This window comes from Scyliorhinus canicula, chromosome 19 (genome assembly GCF_902713615.1).
Source record: "Scyliorhinus canicula chromosome 19, sScyCan1.1, whole genome shotgun sequence".
NCBI lineage: Eukaryota > Metazoa > Chordata > Chondrichthyes > Carcharhiniformes > Scyliorhinidae > Scyliorhinus > Scyliorhinus canicula.
In genome coordinates this window covers 6,252,737-6,268,786 of record NC_052164.1, presented here as the reverse complement: position 1 = coordinate 6,268,786, position 16,050 = coordinate 6,252,737, and the positions used below count along the sequence as shown (strand labels likewise).

Sequence of the window (16,050 nt, the reverse complement as noted above, 5' to 3'; positions counted from 1 at the left end):
AGGGTCGTTTAGGAGTCTGGTAACAGTGGGGAAGAAGTTGTATTTGAATCTGTTAGTGGCAGAACTTAGGATGCCAGCTAGCGGTGCATTGGAATAGTTAAACCTAGAGATGAAAAAGTCATTGTGAGTGACACAGCAACTCTGAGATCAGGACCACAACCTGACTAGATCATATTCAAGATTTTTTTGACCTCTTGGGGAGGAACCATGTACCAGGGAGAAGAACTGAATTGACAAATGGAAATAGTCTAACAACAAAATCATTTGATTTCCATTTTTGGAATATATACAAAAAGGAGACTGCTTAATCAATATTTCATGATTCAATCAAAATATTTAGTGATTTTAACTGGAACAGTTACAAAGTCTGCCCAGTTTAATAGAAGCTGAAATTTTTAACTAAAAATTCATTCTTGTCAACTACTCTAACCTCAATTACCAATTCTCCCAGTTATCCACAAAACATTTCAGTTGAGATGCCAAATTAAGATCCCCAGCAGTTGGTAATCTGATAAAAGAGCAGTGTTTTTTTTATAAATTTAGAGTACCCAATCATTTTTTCCAATTAAATCTTTGGGCTGTGGGGGCGAAACCCACGCAGACACAGGGAGAATGTGCAAACTCGACACGGACAGTGACCCAGAGCCGGGATCGAACCTGGGACCTCGGCGCCGTGAGGCAGTAGGTCTAACCCACTGCGCCACCGTGCTATCCTAAAGAGCAGTATTCTTAATTCTGTTTTGCCAGTTTTACTTAAATCTATTTTGCCACCTGTGTTAATACATTTCCATATGTTAATGAAAGACTTATAAAACTTGCATTTATGTAGTGCCAAAGCATTTACAGCCCATTATGTAATATTTAAAATATGTATATAGTTTGACCCTCTTAAATGTACTTTAACATGACAAATGCAAAACTCATTAATACTGTCTAACAACAGCAACTTAGTTTTATAGATGCTTAACTTTGCCTGGAATTTAAGGTACAGTCTGATTTGTAACAATTGCATTTTGCATTCTGTACTGTCGAACCCTTGCTCTTTCAGGAAGTGCCAGGGGCCCTCTGTTATGGCTGGTAACCGAGGCTCCACCATAAATGGAAGTACTATTATGATCTTGACCTTTTTTAATTGAGCTGTCAACAGTAAGGAGAATACAATACTTCACAATTGGAAATAAACTTGTGTTTTCTCTTCAGGTATATTTAACAGTTCTGAAGCATGGAGACTCTACAACACTAGACACGATGTTGAAGGTAGGTGGCTGCTTCTGTGTACCGAACTTGGATAGAATTTTCTTTCCTCCCCCCACTTTACCATTTTTTTTGTCTTAGCCTTTCAGTATATTCACGTTTAAACCAGAAAGACACTGTATTTTTAGGTTTCTCCTGAGCCACACAGGGCAGGAAATCCTAGAAGGGATCCCCACTTTGTTCTGAGTGTTAGCCCCTAGCTTCCTCTGAGTGGCAGTCACCGGCAGATTCTAATTCTGGGGGAACTTACCTTTGTTGAAATTCCAAAGTTCCTGTCTCACCCGACTTTCCTCACTCAGGCCGGGTAAGACAGGAGCAGCGAAGAGCATCAGCACCACTATTAATGTCGTGTAAATGGAGCACAGCCAGGGAAGACATGCTCCCTTTTTACAGCATGAACTGGTGTAAAGGGACTATTCAAAAGGAGAAGGTAAGTTTCAACGGTGGGTGGGGAGTCATCAGAGTTGGACTGGGGGATGGGGCGATTTGGTGTCAGACCCAGACTTTGGTTTCGGGGTGGTACCGGGAGGGGTGTCGGGTTGGGGGTGGTGCCCCATGTGGGGCTAGGTCTGGGTACGTAAAATAGTCACTCTGGACTTCCAGTGACGACCATGGTGTGAGTGGTCGCACATTTGGTGGCTTCTGCTCGTGACGCTTCTGCTCGTTGGACCTTTTCCCCGGCTATTAGGCTGATTTGTTGAGGAAAAAAGGTGCGGGAGTGGGCAGCACGGTAGCATGGTGGTTAGCATAAATGCTTCACAGCTCCAGGGTCCCAGGTTCGATTCCCGGCTGGGTCACTGTCTGCGGAGTCTGCACGTCCTCCCCGTGTGTGCGTGGGTTTCCTCCGGGTGCTCCGGTTTCCTCCCACAGTCCAAAGATGTGCGGGTTAGGTGGATTGGCCATGCTAAATTGCCCGTAGTGTCCTAAAAAGTAAGGTTATGGGGGGGGTTGTTGGGGGTATAGGGTGGATACGTGGGTTTGAGTAGGGTGATCATGGCTCGGCACAACATCGAGGGCCGAAGGGCCTGTTCTGTGCTGTACTGTTCTATGTTCTAGTGGTGGAAGGAGAGAGTGTCCCACCGGTGGATGGATTTGTGGACCAAGAGTGGTTTTAAGAGAAGGGAGAAGTTGGGATGAGAAGTTGTACCTGCGACATGGGAAGATGGCGGAGGGTAAGGGCTCGGCCCTAATGTCTCAGTGGTCGATGCAGCAGCTGGTGGACTTCTTGAACAAGAAGTTCACCCAGCAGAGGAAGGCGACTCTGGCGGACCTGTGAAGGATGGTGGACCCGATTTAAGGCGGGGATCGACCGTGTGAAGATGAGGCTGGAGGCTCAGAGCCAGGCGATCCAGAAGGTGGAGGAGGCGGTGGGGGAGCACGAGGCGCAGCTCACTTCGATGGTGGCTGAGATGGGGGTGATGTGTGATAATCAGAGGCGGCTACAGGAGAAGGTGGAGAATTTGGAGAACCGGTCCCAGAGGTAGAACTGAGGATCGTAGGGCTGCCGGAGGACAACGAGGGAGCAGATGCGGACTTGTATGTGGCTCAGATGTTCGAGAAGTTGCTGGGATAGCAGGCCTTCGAACGGCCCTTGGAAGTGAGTCGGGCGCTCAGGGCGCTGATACGTTGTTACATTCATAGAAGATAGGAGCAGGAGGAGGCCTTTTGGCCCTTTGAGCCTGTTCCGCCATTCATCATGATCATGGCTGATCATCCAACTCAATAGCCTAATCCTGCTTTCTCCCCATTGCCTTTTGATACCATTCTTCCCAAGTGCTATATCTAGCAGCCTCTTGAATATATTCAATGTTTTAGCATCAACTACTTCCTGTGGTAATGAATTCCACAGGCTCACCAGTCTGTGTGGAGAAATGTCTCCTTATATCTGTCCGAAATGGTTTACTCTGAATCCTCAGAATGTGACCCATGGTTCTGGACACACCATCATTGGTAACATCTTCCCTGCATCTGCCCTGTTTAGTCCCGTTAAAATGCTACAAGTCCGTATGAGATCCCCCTTCATTCTTCTGAACTCCAGCGAAAACAATCCCGACCTAGTCAATTTCTCCTCATATGACAGTTTCGCCATCCCTGGAATCAGTCTGGTAAACCTTTGCTGCACTCCCTCGAGAGCAAGAACATCCTTCCTCGGAAAAGGAGACCAAAACTGCACACAATACTCCAGGTGTGGCCTCATCAAGGCCCTGTATAATTGCAGCAACGCATCCCTGTTTCTATATTCAAAACCTCTCGCAATGAAGGCCAACATACCATTAGCCTTCTTTACTGCCTGCTGCACCTGCATGCTTGATGAGGAAGCTGCAGGTAACGAGCCACCGAGGGCGATGGTGGTGCGACTGCATCGTTTTCTGGATAAGGAGCGGATCATGAGGTGGGCCAGGCAGGCGAGGCGATGTACCTGGGAGGGCAGTAAACTCCGAATGTACCATGACCTGGGTACAGGGGGTGAAATTTGGAATGATGTACGCGGCTCGCCTCTGGGTGACCTACAATGGTCAGGAACTTTATTTTGGGATGCCGGAGGAAGCAATGGAGTTTTATGGGACAATTGACTAGTAGGAGAAGGAGGACATTGAACTTTGGAGGAGGTGTTCGTTTTTGATCCATTTGGGGTTTTACATTTTTTCTTCCTCTGGGGGGCATTGTTCTGTGTCCTGCTGTGGGGATGGGTGGTTGCACTTTTCTTTGCTTTTGGGTTTTGAATATTGGTGTTGTTGTTTGCACCGGGTTTGTGTTTGGGCGGGAGGAGTGGGTGGTGGTGGGGGAGGTGAAATCAGTGAGAGTAGGATGTTAGGCACCATGGGCAGGGGCTGTCAGGCTTGCTGGGCGGGCTAGTTCACGGGAGCGCAGTGGGGGTGAGAAGGTGGTTAGAGTGTTGATGGGGGTTAGGATTGTTACTTTGTGGTTGGGGGGGGTGGAGGGGAGGGACTGCTGACAGGGATGGGGCTTTTGAAATGCCATTCAGGGATACGTGGAGCTGAACGACATGGGTGAGGTTTCGGCCACCACGCTGTGGGAGCCATTGAAGGCAGTTGTAAGGAGGGAATTTATTTTGATATGGGCACACAGGGATAAGACGGAGCGGGCAGAGACGGTGAGAGGTTAGTGGATGAGATCTTGCAGGTGAACAGGAGGTATTCGGAGGCCCCGGAAGGGGGAATGCTGAGGGAGCAGCAGAAACTGCAGATGGAATTTGGGTTGTTATCAAGGGTAAGGCAGTAGGGCAGTTGTGAACAACGGGGGCAGTTTATGAATATGGGGAAAAGGCGAGTAGGATGTCGGCACGTCAACTGAGGAAGCAAGAGACCGTGAGGGAGATCGGGAAGGTGAAAGATAGAGGAGGGAAGGTGGTCTTGGACCCAGTGAGAGTGAATGGGGTGTTCGGGGATTTTTACGTTGTATGCACAGAGCCCTCAGCCAGGATGGAGGGAATAAGGCGATTTTTGGAGAGAGTTCCTTAGGATGGAGGAGGACCTGGTGGAAGGGCTGGGGGCCCCCATTGGGTTGGTGGAGGATCCGGGGCGATGCAGACGGGTTTCCAGTGGAATTTTTCAAAAATTTCTCGAGGGACTTGGGGCCCCTGCAGGTAAGGGCGTTCAATGAGGTGAGGGAGCAGGGGGTGCTCCTCCCCTAAGTTTTCGCAGGACTTGATCTTAATTTTAAAGAGGGACAAGGATCCGGAGCAGTGTGGGTCCTACAGGCCAATTTCGATGTTAAATGTGAATGCCAAGTTACTGGCCAAGATTTTGGCCTCAAAGATTGAGGATTGTGTGGTGGAGGAGGACTCTGAAAGCTGCCCTCAATGAACAGGCCCCCAAACCGCTCAATCCAGGGATATGTTAGTCTGTCTCAGTTGAGACAGCAAAACAGCTGTAAGTCACCAAATTTTATGAAGGGGAGGCATCTATCAGCCAACATCAGGAGGCTGCTGAATGTTATAATGATGGAGGCAGCCTCTTGCAGGGATACAAGTTTGGGGGCGCTATTTACAGCACCTTTGCCGTTCTCGCCAGCCAGGTACTCCACAAGCTCGGTGGTGAGGGGACGGTGGCGGCAGCACCTGTGACTGGAGGGGGCCTCGGACCGATATGTGGGAATCAGTGGTTTCTTCTGGGGGTGGGGGGAGGCTGGATGGGGGGATCCAGGGGTGGGGATTGAGCGGTTTGGGGGCCTGTTCGTTGAGGCAGCTTTCTGAATTTGGAGGAGGAATTTGAATCGGTTCGGTATTTACAGATGAGGGACTTTGTCCGGAAGCAGGTACCATCCTTTCCACACCTGCCTCCCCAAGGGCTGCAGGACAGGAGGTGTCAAGGACAGGGGTAGGGGAGAGAAAAGTGTCAGAAATTTACACGAAGCTGATGGATTGGGAGGGATTCCCAATACGAGTAGTGAAGCGTAAGTGGGAGGAGGAGTTGGGTAGGGAGTTGGAGGCTGGGCTGTGGAATGAGGCCCTAAGCAGGGTGAATGCATCCTCGACGTGCGCTAGCCTTATCCATAACCAGTTTAAGATGGTCCACAGGACACATATGATTGTGGCCAGGATGAGCAGGTTTTTTGAGAGGGGGGGTGGGGGAATGGGTGTGCGACTGGGCCCGCGAATCATGCCCACATGTTTTGGGCATTACCGAAGCTTGGGGATTCTGGCAGGGATTTGCCAACATTGTGTTGTTAGGTATTTTGTTGAGTTGTTTTTTTGCAGCCCTGTTGGCTTGCTTTGTTTTGTGATCATGTTTATTGTATTGATATATAAATGCCTAAATAAAATATTTTTCAAAAAAAAAGTCACTCTGAAGTTAGACATGCTTTTTTTTTTCCTTCTAACTCTTTCAGAATAACTTTGAGTGTAAAACTGGCAGAACCATGTGAAGTTATTTTAAATGCTTTCTTGGATGATTTCCAGAAGCCCTGCGTATTTGTCCAGGGGAAGTTCACCTTTCTGGATGGCTACCGGGTAAACCCTTGCGTGCGAATGTCCAAGAGAGATTCCCCAGTGCATCATTGGGTTACTCCCACCCCTTCAAATGCAACACTGGGGAGCCAGGAAGTTATGGCCCAATGATTTCAATCAACAATAGAGACATCCAGCAGTGGCTGACGTGCCCAGGAAGAGAGAGTATTGACCAATATTCATGACACTGATTGCTGTCCTTCTGATTCTTATTTTCCATTGTTACATAATTCATTCATAATACCAAGTTTTTTCCCCAACTATTTTGGCTGCAATAATAATTCCTTCAAGCCATCTCCAGCAGTATTCAGAAGTTCCTTAGGATAATAATAATTGTTTATTGTCACAAGTAGGCTTCAATGAAGTTTCTGTGAAAAGCCCGTAATTGCCACATTCCGGCGCCTGTTCAGAGAGGCTGGTACGGGAATTGAACTCGCGCTGCTGGCATTGTTCAGGTTTGAGTTCAGCTGTTGCCATTTGCAGTCAAAATGCCTGTTGCTCCTCCTCAGTGCTCAAAATTAATAGTTAAATCTAGCTTGTCATGGAGTCGATGTTTTCAACAAAGGAAGGAAGAAAGCTGGAGATCAATTTTAAATAGAAGAGATTTTCAGCTGTTTGTTTTTGCATGGGAGCAACCAAAACCTTAAATGCATCAATGAAAGTAATAATGCCTATTTTAAAAACACAACTTTCAAAATGTAGCTTTTGTTGTTTTTGTCAGATCTCAGTTTTCATCCTGAAGTTTCTTGGTGCAGAATTTGGTGACTTACAGCCGTTTTGCTGTCTTAACTGAGACAGACTAACATATCCCTGGGGAGATATTGTACCTGGAATATTCAAGGCCTATGTTGTTTTGCATTGTCACACAGTAATCAGAGGTGCCGTGATGTAAAATTCCATTGCTGCAGAAAGAGATTATAAAATGGTGGTGAATATTCCACACCTAAAACTGACATTTTATTCCATTTTTGATACTGTTGATTGTTAAAGTCATTGAATCAGAACTTTTGAGTATTTTGAAGGTTTTTTGAAGTCGACTTTTCAGCTTCCAGCCTGAGAGGTGAATGAGAAGGGTCTTTGTAGAAATGTAGAGATTTTCAGTGAAATAGAAAAACTTAATTCTGAGCATTGTTGGAATTTAAAGCAGGCCTGCAGAACACAGGTGCAAACTGGAAAAACGGCAAGATCAGGGTTGTTTAGGTGCATTTCTTTGCGTATCTTTATAGATATCATTTTTTTTTTTCTTATAAACATGGTTCCACCTTCAAATAAATAGTTGGAAACCTATTTTTATTCTTAACTTTATTTAAAGTTTGCACATTTTCCCTATGTAGATATTTTCTGGCATGTTTTCTTGCAGCCTGTAACTGTACAGAGCAACAGTGCCACCCACAGGAATTGTTTGCCATTACATATTGGCCTGCAACCTCAGCGATTTAAAAAAAATTCCAGAAACAAAATACAATGGGGGTGTGGGAGGAATTGGCCAGAATTTGTAAACAAAAAAGTCAAGATAATATTTCAGAACAATTCTTTCAGAACAAAATATGTGCCTATTTTGTAGGCTGTGTCGCTAAAGCACCTTTGGCCTGAAAGTTTCATTCAGAAAGAACTTGCATTTATACAGCATCTGCCATGTTCTCAGAATGCATTCAAGTATAGTTAATATTGTAATGTCAAATCTAACTTGCGCACAGCAATGGCCCATAAACAGCAGTGAGATAAATGATCAGATCGTCTGTTTTAATGCTATTGATTGAGGGATAAATTTTGGTCAAATCACCAGGGAGGACTCTCCTCCTCCTCTTTGAAATGGGGTCACTGGATATTTTATGCTCATCTTGGTCTTTGTTTAAAGTCTAATCTGATTTACAGACTGGGACTTCTGCAAGTGGAGGATTCCCTCAATTGAGCACTTGGACTGCCAGGCTTGAGTATGTGTTCAGGTCTGGAATAGGGCTTGAACCCACAAACCTCTGACACTGGTGATAATGCTATCTGCTGAACCAAGATTGACATTAAATAAATCAGTATGAACACCTCCCTCTTTTGAGCTGACTAGGGCTCATCGGTCACTTCAGCTGAAGCCAAAGGCGAATGATCCACCAATAGCTGTGATAGTCTGTTAACACAGCTATCAGAAGAAGGATACTGTCTTGCGATGGGCCAAGCGGAATTGGGAGGTGAGGTGGGAAAGCAGTGGTATTCGTATATACCAGGACGTCAGGGTGGAGCTGGCAAGGCGACGGGCGGCCTTTAACAGGGCAAAGACAGCACTTCATAAGAGTAATGTGTGGTTCGGAGTGATCTACCCGGCGAATTTGAGAGTTTTGCATAACTCCAGGGACTATTATTTTGAGATGGCAAGGAGACGGAGGCATTCATGAGGGCTGAAGGATTGGGACTGAACTGTGTTTGAAGTTTGTTTTCTTATGTTGTGATTGAGAGGGTTGTTTTAGGGATGGTGGGATAATGTGTTTGGGGGGTTCTTTCCCTTTTGCTTGGGGTTTATCATGTTTGGCTGGTTTAGAAAGGCTGGGTGTAGGGGATTTTTCTGTTGGTTTTTGTACTAGGTATATGGGGGGAGGGGGCTCTGGCAGGGGCCACCTCTAGCAACTTAAGTTGGCTGGTGAACAGGAGCGAGATGGGGGTGGGGCTACGGCCTGTGATTAGAGCTAGTCATGGAGGATCAGATGGGCTTTGTCACGAGCAGACAACGAACAGCAAACATCAGGCACCTGGTGAATGTGATCATGACCCACCCGGAGAGGAGACACAGGAAGTGATTGTCCCCCTGGATGCAGAGAAGGCCTTTGACAGAGTCAAATGGAGGTACCTCATGGCGGAACTGGAGCGGTTTGGGCCAGTGTTCACCTCATGGGTGAAACTATGGTACAGCGCTCAAATGGCAAGTGTGCGGACAAATGTCACCAGCACTGAATACTGAAGACATGGGAGTAGTGGGAGGGAGAGTTAGGCATAGAGACAGGGGGTGGATTCTGGATTGCAGCACTGCACAGGGTGAACTCCACTTTGGGCAAATGGAAAAATCTGATACGGGTGCTCAAATATAATAGAGTTTTAATAAGGTCAATCAGGAAGAGTTATTTCCACTGATTGGTGGATTAGTAATTAGAAGATATAAATTTAAAGAAATAGGAAGAATTTAAGGGCCGTTTTCTTCCACAAAAGATTAGTAGGGCACAGATTGGACCATGAAAAATAGTGGTAAAAACAGAAATTTTAACAGCTTTCAAATGCAAAGTGGATAAATACTTGAAAGGACAATTCAATGAAGTAGAGATAAGAGACAGGGATTGAGACTACGTGATAAGCTTTGAGAATCAAGACACTTACAATGTTCCAAATGGCCAGAACCTGTGCTGTAATATTCCAAACAAAAATCCAAAAACTGATGCTGGTTTTTTGGCCACTTGTTGAAGATGACTGGACAAATAAAAGGAATTCATTTGTTATGGGGAAATTGCTTATGAATGTAGTATAATGCATGTTTTCAAGTGCACTCTGAAGTATTGTTGATCAGGTGCCATTTCCTTTTACAGCTACATAACCAAGCAGATCTACAGGAAGAGAAGGTTCGAATTGAACGGTTACTGGGTGCTATCTCGCACCCTGACCTCATTCAGAAGGTTTTGACCTTTGCTATGTCGGTATGTTATTTCTGACTTTCTAATGAATGATTGTCCCAGGTTACTTTTATTTCAGTTTCCCTGTTGTGCATCAAATTGCAAATAACACAAGTGCATAACACAAAGGTTAGGCGAAGATCTTCACTTAGCCCTACTTGCATGTGTTTCCATCGAATAAAACACGAATACTTGAGAAGACCCTTCAGGACTTCATTACGTAGCAACTTAACCCAGTATCCTCTCATCCGAAAATAAATACCTTCCTTCGCATTTAGTAGTTTCTCCATTGTGCTGTGCCAGTCATGTTTTATGGTAACTCCAGTACTCTAATCTATACTTTAACATAAGTAGTAAATTCGGATTCACGTAAAAACTAAATTTTCTTCATAATGCCTGATTCCTTTGCTGCTTTTACTTTACTCTCTCAATCTAGATATGTAGAACCACTGCCATTTGCAAAATGATTTTCCCCACTTGAACTTACCTGAGATATAATGCAAAGAGGATTGACCCATCCAAAAAGTTTAATTAGTGAACCATCTTTAACTCCTCTTCCCCTGTTTCTATACATGGATCTCAAAGCTGCACTCTCTGATGCGGAGCCTCACTGTATGTATCACTATACATAGACACTTCTCCAGTCTTTACCTCAAGTTTTATTGACAGAACCATTGCAGCAAGTTCCAAAAGAACAAGTCCAATGCACCACAGACAGTGAAAGACCCAGGCCTGATTTGAGTCATTCCTGTGAGGAAACCTTCTACAACCACAGTTGTTTGCCATTTCATGAGTTGTAGGATGTAAAGTTTATAAATGCTTTAGCTGATAAATCTCCACTAATTACCATTGGTTACTTGTCGCTGAAGGGGTTGAAAGAACTAAACTTTTGTTAGTACTTTCTCCCCTTCCCACCTGTCAAACTGCTGCATACTGCATTTCTGATGGTGCCAGTAGTGCCTGACAACTTATTATTTTCCCCATCCTCGCCTCCATCTTCTACAAGAATGGGGATGTTCTTAACGTTTGATTGATATGTGTCCCTGAATTTGAGAACTCAAAATCAGGAATTGGTGCTATTTGCAAAAACTTCATTGATCATATGTAGTTACATTACTGATATAATTTGACATGAGCTGTAATGTAGCTTTTAATTTTAAGGGTGAAGTATCTCATCAAAATTGCATCAGGAAATATTCTGTGGAATTTAAAATTGACACAGCTACCAGTCATGGTATCTGTGCTGGATTTCTCTGACAAGTACACACTAAGCTCTAGTGCCCCATTTGAGGGTTTAATGCTGCCATTGTTGAGACATCTTCTTGAACCCTTCAGAAAAGTGAGTTTGGTTTAAAACTCTGATTTAGGATATTTAGAAGTAGAAAATATCCCGAGCTTCCAAATCCACCAACACTTTTCCTCATAATAACTGTCAGACCCATGTCTGTGCCATTTCCCCTGATGCGCACTCTTCTAACTGGCTGGTCTGCTCAGGGGCCTAAACCACAGGTTTTCTGTCACTCTTTTTCCCTGCAGGATCTGCTCACCACCAGCTGGGAGGGCGCGACATTCTCAGCCACGGTATTCTCCATGAATGATCCACCGAGATGAGATGATCCACTAACAGGAGATGCGCTTATAGGGGGTGTGAGCAGACTACGCTTTGAAAAGAGTAAATCAAAGAAAAATTAGTGTTGTTGGAATCTTGACTGATGCAATAACCTTCAAATTTGTGTTTTATTTTCTTACTTACGTTAATATAAACATGCTGACAGGGCGGCACGTGGCACAGTGGTTAGCACTGCTGCCTGCGGCGCTGAGGACCCGGGTTCTAATCCCGGCCCTGGGTCACTGTCCGTGTGGAGTTTGCACATTCTCCTCGTGTTTGCGTGGGTTTCACCCCCACAACCCAAAGATGTGCAGGTTAAGTGGATTGGCCACACTAAATTGCCAGTTAATTGGAAAAAAAAAATAATTGGGTACTCTAAATTTATTTAAAAATCTACGGTATATATAAACATGCTGGAAAAACATTACATGGACTTTTCATTAAGCTGTACTTCAGTAGAATTTATAGTCTGTTTTCATTTGCAGCTGAATAGTGCAAAAAGAAACATCCTGTAGATTTTGCCCTTGTTTGCTGTGCTGCTTCAATAGTGGGTTTTAAGTTCAGGCAGATCAGTTCGATGAGGCTTCCTGTCGCTGTAACAGTGATGGACACTTCTGTCCAGTTGCTACCAGTACACAAGACCAGCTAATACCATCCTGCTGCACAAGCTTGCCCATCCTCACTGATGCTTCTTACAAATGAAAGTTGAATTTGTTCTTGCCTTCTGCATGTACAGAAATTTAATAGATATATATCTATAATATATTAAAATCACATTTGTTCCTTGTAATATTTTACCTGCCATTTTCACCATTACATTTTGTTGCTAATTCTCCTATGGTTAAAAAACATCCGCTATCTCTCTCATAGCGACTTCATTGAGAATGTTACTTGCATATTAAAAATCTCACATATGGTGTATAGTTTCTCTTTGTTGCAAATACTTCCTATAACACTTCCGCTATTGTACCTTTTCAGGTCCCTATTGTAAACAGTATTTCCTCCAAATGTATATGGATCATGCATCTGCCTACATTTCCTGTCAACGTCTTCTACCATGAAAGGCATGGTGATGCAGTGGTTAGCACCGCTGCCTCACGGCAGTGAGGACCCGGGTTCGATCCCAGTCCCGGGTCACCGCAGTGGGGTTTGCACATTCTTCCCGTGTTTGCATGGGTCTCACCCCCACAACCGTAAAGATGTGCAGGCGAGGTGGATTGGCCATGCTAAATTGACCCTTAATTTTTTTTTTAATTGTTCGACCATAAACTTCAATGTTAAAATTTATAATACAAATCCCCTACATAAGCCTGGTATACCGTGAGCTGCTGTAGTGCCACCATTGGCAGGAGGGTATAATTACAGTGTAACTTGTTTACATCGGCAATTTACATTATAAATGTGGCCACAGGAGATTATTTAAAAAAAATAAAAGTAAGGGCTCAATATATGACTTCATAAAGGGGATAAAATTGTATCTATGCACCCCGGTTCAATTGTCCACTGGCACTTTGCCCTGCTTGACCCAATATCTGACTTCGTAAGTACAAGCTACTGGAGAATGGCAATATTTGAATTGATAGTTGTAGAATTGATAGCTTGGATAAGACTGAAAACTGTCCTCTACTGTACTCCCTGTACACACACGACTGTGTGGCGAGATTCAACTCCAATTCAATCTATAAGTTTGCAGATGATACGATTGTGGTGGGTCGTATTTCAAACAACGACGAATCAGACTACAGAAGGGAGATAGATCACTTGGTTGCATGGTGCACCGAAAACAACCTCTCTCTAAATGTCGGAAAGCCCAAGGAACTGATCATCGACCTCAGGAAGCGTAGCCCCCTTTACATCAATGGCTCCGAAGTAGAGATGGTCGATAGCTTTAAGTTCCCGGGGGTCACCATCACCAAGTCTGTCCTGGTCCACTCACGTTGATGCAACAGTCAAGAAAGCCCAACAACATGTCTACTTCTTACGGAAGCTAAATCAATTCGGCATGTCTGCATCCACTCTCGCAAACCTCTACAGATGTGCCATGGAGAGCATTCTATCCGGCTGAATTACAGCTTGGTATGGCAACTGCTGGGCCCAAGATCGCAAGAAACTACAGAGTGTAGTGTGGTGAACTAAGCCCAACGCATCACACAAGCTTGCCATCCTCCCATTAATTCTGTATATATCTGCCGCTGCCTCAGAAAGGCAGACAGCATTGTCAGAGACCCCTCATTCCCAGGCTTTGCCCCCTTCCAGACCCTTCCATCAGGCAGAAGGTACAGAAGTGTGAAGACCCGCACATCCAGACACAGGAACAGCTTCTTCCCCACAGCTGCAAGACTCCAACGACTCACCCGTGGACTGATCTGTTCCCTGTAAGAACACAATTCACGATGCCCTATGTTGCTCTTGTTTGGCCTTGTACCGCACTTTAACCAATCACTATTTGTTGATGCACCACTGTCAGTGTACTCTGTTGATTATTCTTTTGTCTACTATGTACGTACTGTGTGCTTTCCCTTGGCCGCAGAAAAATACTTTTCACCGTACTTCGGTACATGTGACAAATATCAATCAATCAATAAATATCAATCAAAACTGTAGACATCCTTACTTCAAAATACATAGACATTGCAGATAGAAGTGGGCCATTTGGCCCAAATGGTTTATGACCCTGTTTATTCCTTAAGCAATCCTCCCCTCACCTATCTAATTCTATAAGCATAACCTTTTATTACTTTGTACCTCATGTTTATCTAGCTTTCTCTTTAATGCATCAATGCTATTTGCTGCAGTTACTTTCCTCTTCGCATCCACAGGATTTAAAAAGCTAAGTAAGGTGTTATCTAACCATTTCTGTTCTTTTGTTTTAACCTGGGTGCTATCCCACATGCTTGCAAAGCTACTGGTTTTTTAATTTATTTGGAAAAATACTTAGAATTTCAGAAATTCTAAAATAATCAAGTAATAAAAGTGGAATTTGAATTCTTCCGGTTATAAAAACACTGATCCCAATTATAGAAACTAGCAAGACCTTGCATATTACCAGTGTTCTGTTTTCACATTAAAATGCAATAATTGCTCATGAAAACCCTAATGAATTGGTAAACATCTGGAACATAATGTAAAAAAATTAAATTTCTCCTGCCTTGAACCAGTGGCTCTGCCTCGATCTATTCATTTGCTTTTAAACCAAATGCTGGTTGAAAACAAACAAGGCGTATGGTGAGAACCAATCAGAATGAAGGCAACTGTTTCTTTACATCCTTCCTCCTTTCTCTCTCATCTCCCCATAGGAAACAAAATGTTATTGTTGTGCAGTAACTCCTAACTTTAATCTTCGATACCAAATAGATGGACAACTTTCAGCTTGTGTTTCCTGTACATTTCTGATGCTGTTTGGTGGTTGAATGCATTATCATACTAAGTCATACATTGTCCAGGAGGTACACTTACTGAACCCTATTTGATATGCTGAGTTCAATTTTGGAGAATGCCAGAGATCAGAGTCCCCAGAGATGAGGAAAAGAAGTGGGAGGAAGACTACTCACATTACCGACTATCTCCTCTTTCTGGTGACTCTGGTTGCTGCTGTAGTGAGTTTTTCCACAAAGTCTGTGTAGACATCAACTGAATACCATCAGCAGTGATACTCCAACGGAACAGAACAAACTGTCTAGACTTAGACAGGGACCATTGGCTTACTTCGATGAGGTGGCAGCAGACTGCCATTGACGATAAGGACTGTACCTTGGGAAGAGTCGCTACCTTTCGTGAAGAAACCAAGAAAATAAAGATGTTCTGGCCTGTGAGCCATAAATACATTGTTTTTGTTTCTGTACGCAGTGCTTTAACCTCCGTGGAGATGATGCACGGCAAAGAGGGAAAAAGTGTTTTCTTTTAAAAGTTATTTCAATCTTAACCACATTGCTCTTCTTATTCTTGTAGGAGGAAGTTCGTCCCCAGGACACTGTTTTTGTACTCGGTGGAGTGTCGGGTGGGAGTTTAATGGGTAGGAAAGCTGCCTGGAAATTTGTAAAAGATAACTGGGAAGAACTGTACAATCGCTACCAAGGAGGCTTTTTAATATCACGATTAATCAAGGTAAACATAGAAAAAGTACTTGATTATCCTTTGTCCCTTATTATTTTACTGTTTCAGTTCAAGGAATCAACATTGCTCCTTCATCAGGACAATCTTGCCATTCACATTACTCCACAATGATGAGTCTCACACTTAATGCAGTTGAAATAAAGGACTGAACTTGCAGAGTAGTAGAATTATGCCTTGCCATATCACAGTGTGGCATGTTGATGCAGTCATGCCATTCGGTTCCTAACTATTATTTTTAAAATATAAATATTGCATTGTTGCTGTTGAAAGTGTCCTACAACAAGAAGAGGTGGACAACACAGTTGAGATGTAGATTCCCAAACTGAATTTGCTGCAGATTATTTTAATCTCAGTATAGTTTATGTTTCCATTTGTGGTATCATTGAGCTCTCTTCCAAGAGTCAGATCTTGTGTTTCTTTAACAGAGCAGATACATCTGTGACCTCATGAACTGAGAC

General features: G+C 43.9%; 1 protein-coding gene across 3 annotated transcripts in view; it reads left to right on the top strand.

Moving 5' to 3' along the window:
• The window catches only part of npepps (aminopeptidase puromycin sensitive), a 328,961-nt gene that overhangs the window by 299,783 nt on the left and 13,128 nt on the right, over nt 1-16,050 (top strand). For 2 of the 3 annotated variants that reach the window (XM_038779185.1, XM_038779184.1), the window contains 3 exons: nt 1,201-1,257; nt 9,787-9,894; nt 15,428-15,583. In XM_038779185.1, the coding sequence (XP_038635113.1) occupies nt 1,201-1,257; nt 9,787-9,894; nt 15,428-15,583 (321 nt within the window). Of the gene's footprint in view, nt 1-1,200; nt 1,258-9,786; nt 9,895-11,406; nt 11,543-15,427; nt 15,584-16,050 lie in introns of those variants that run through there. The other variant, XR_005458182.1, reaches the window with a different exon arrangement.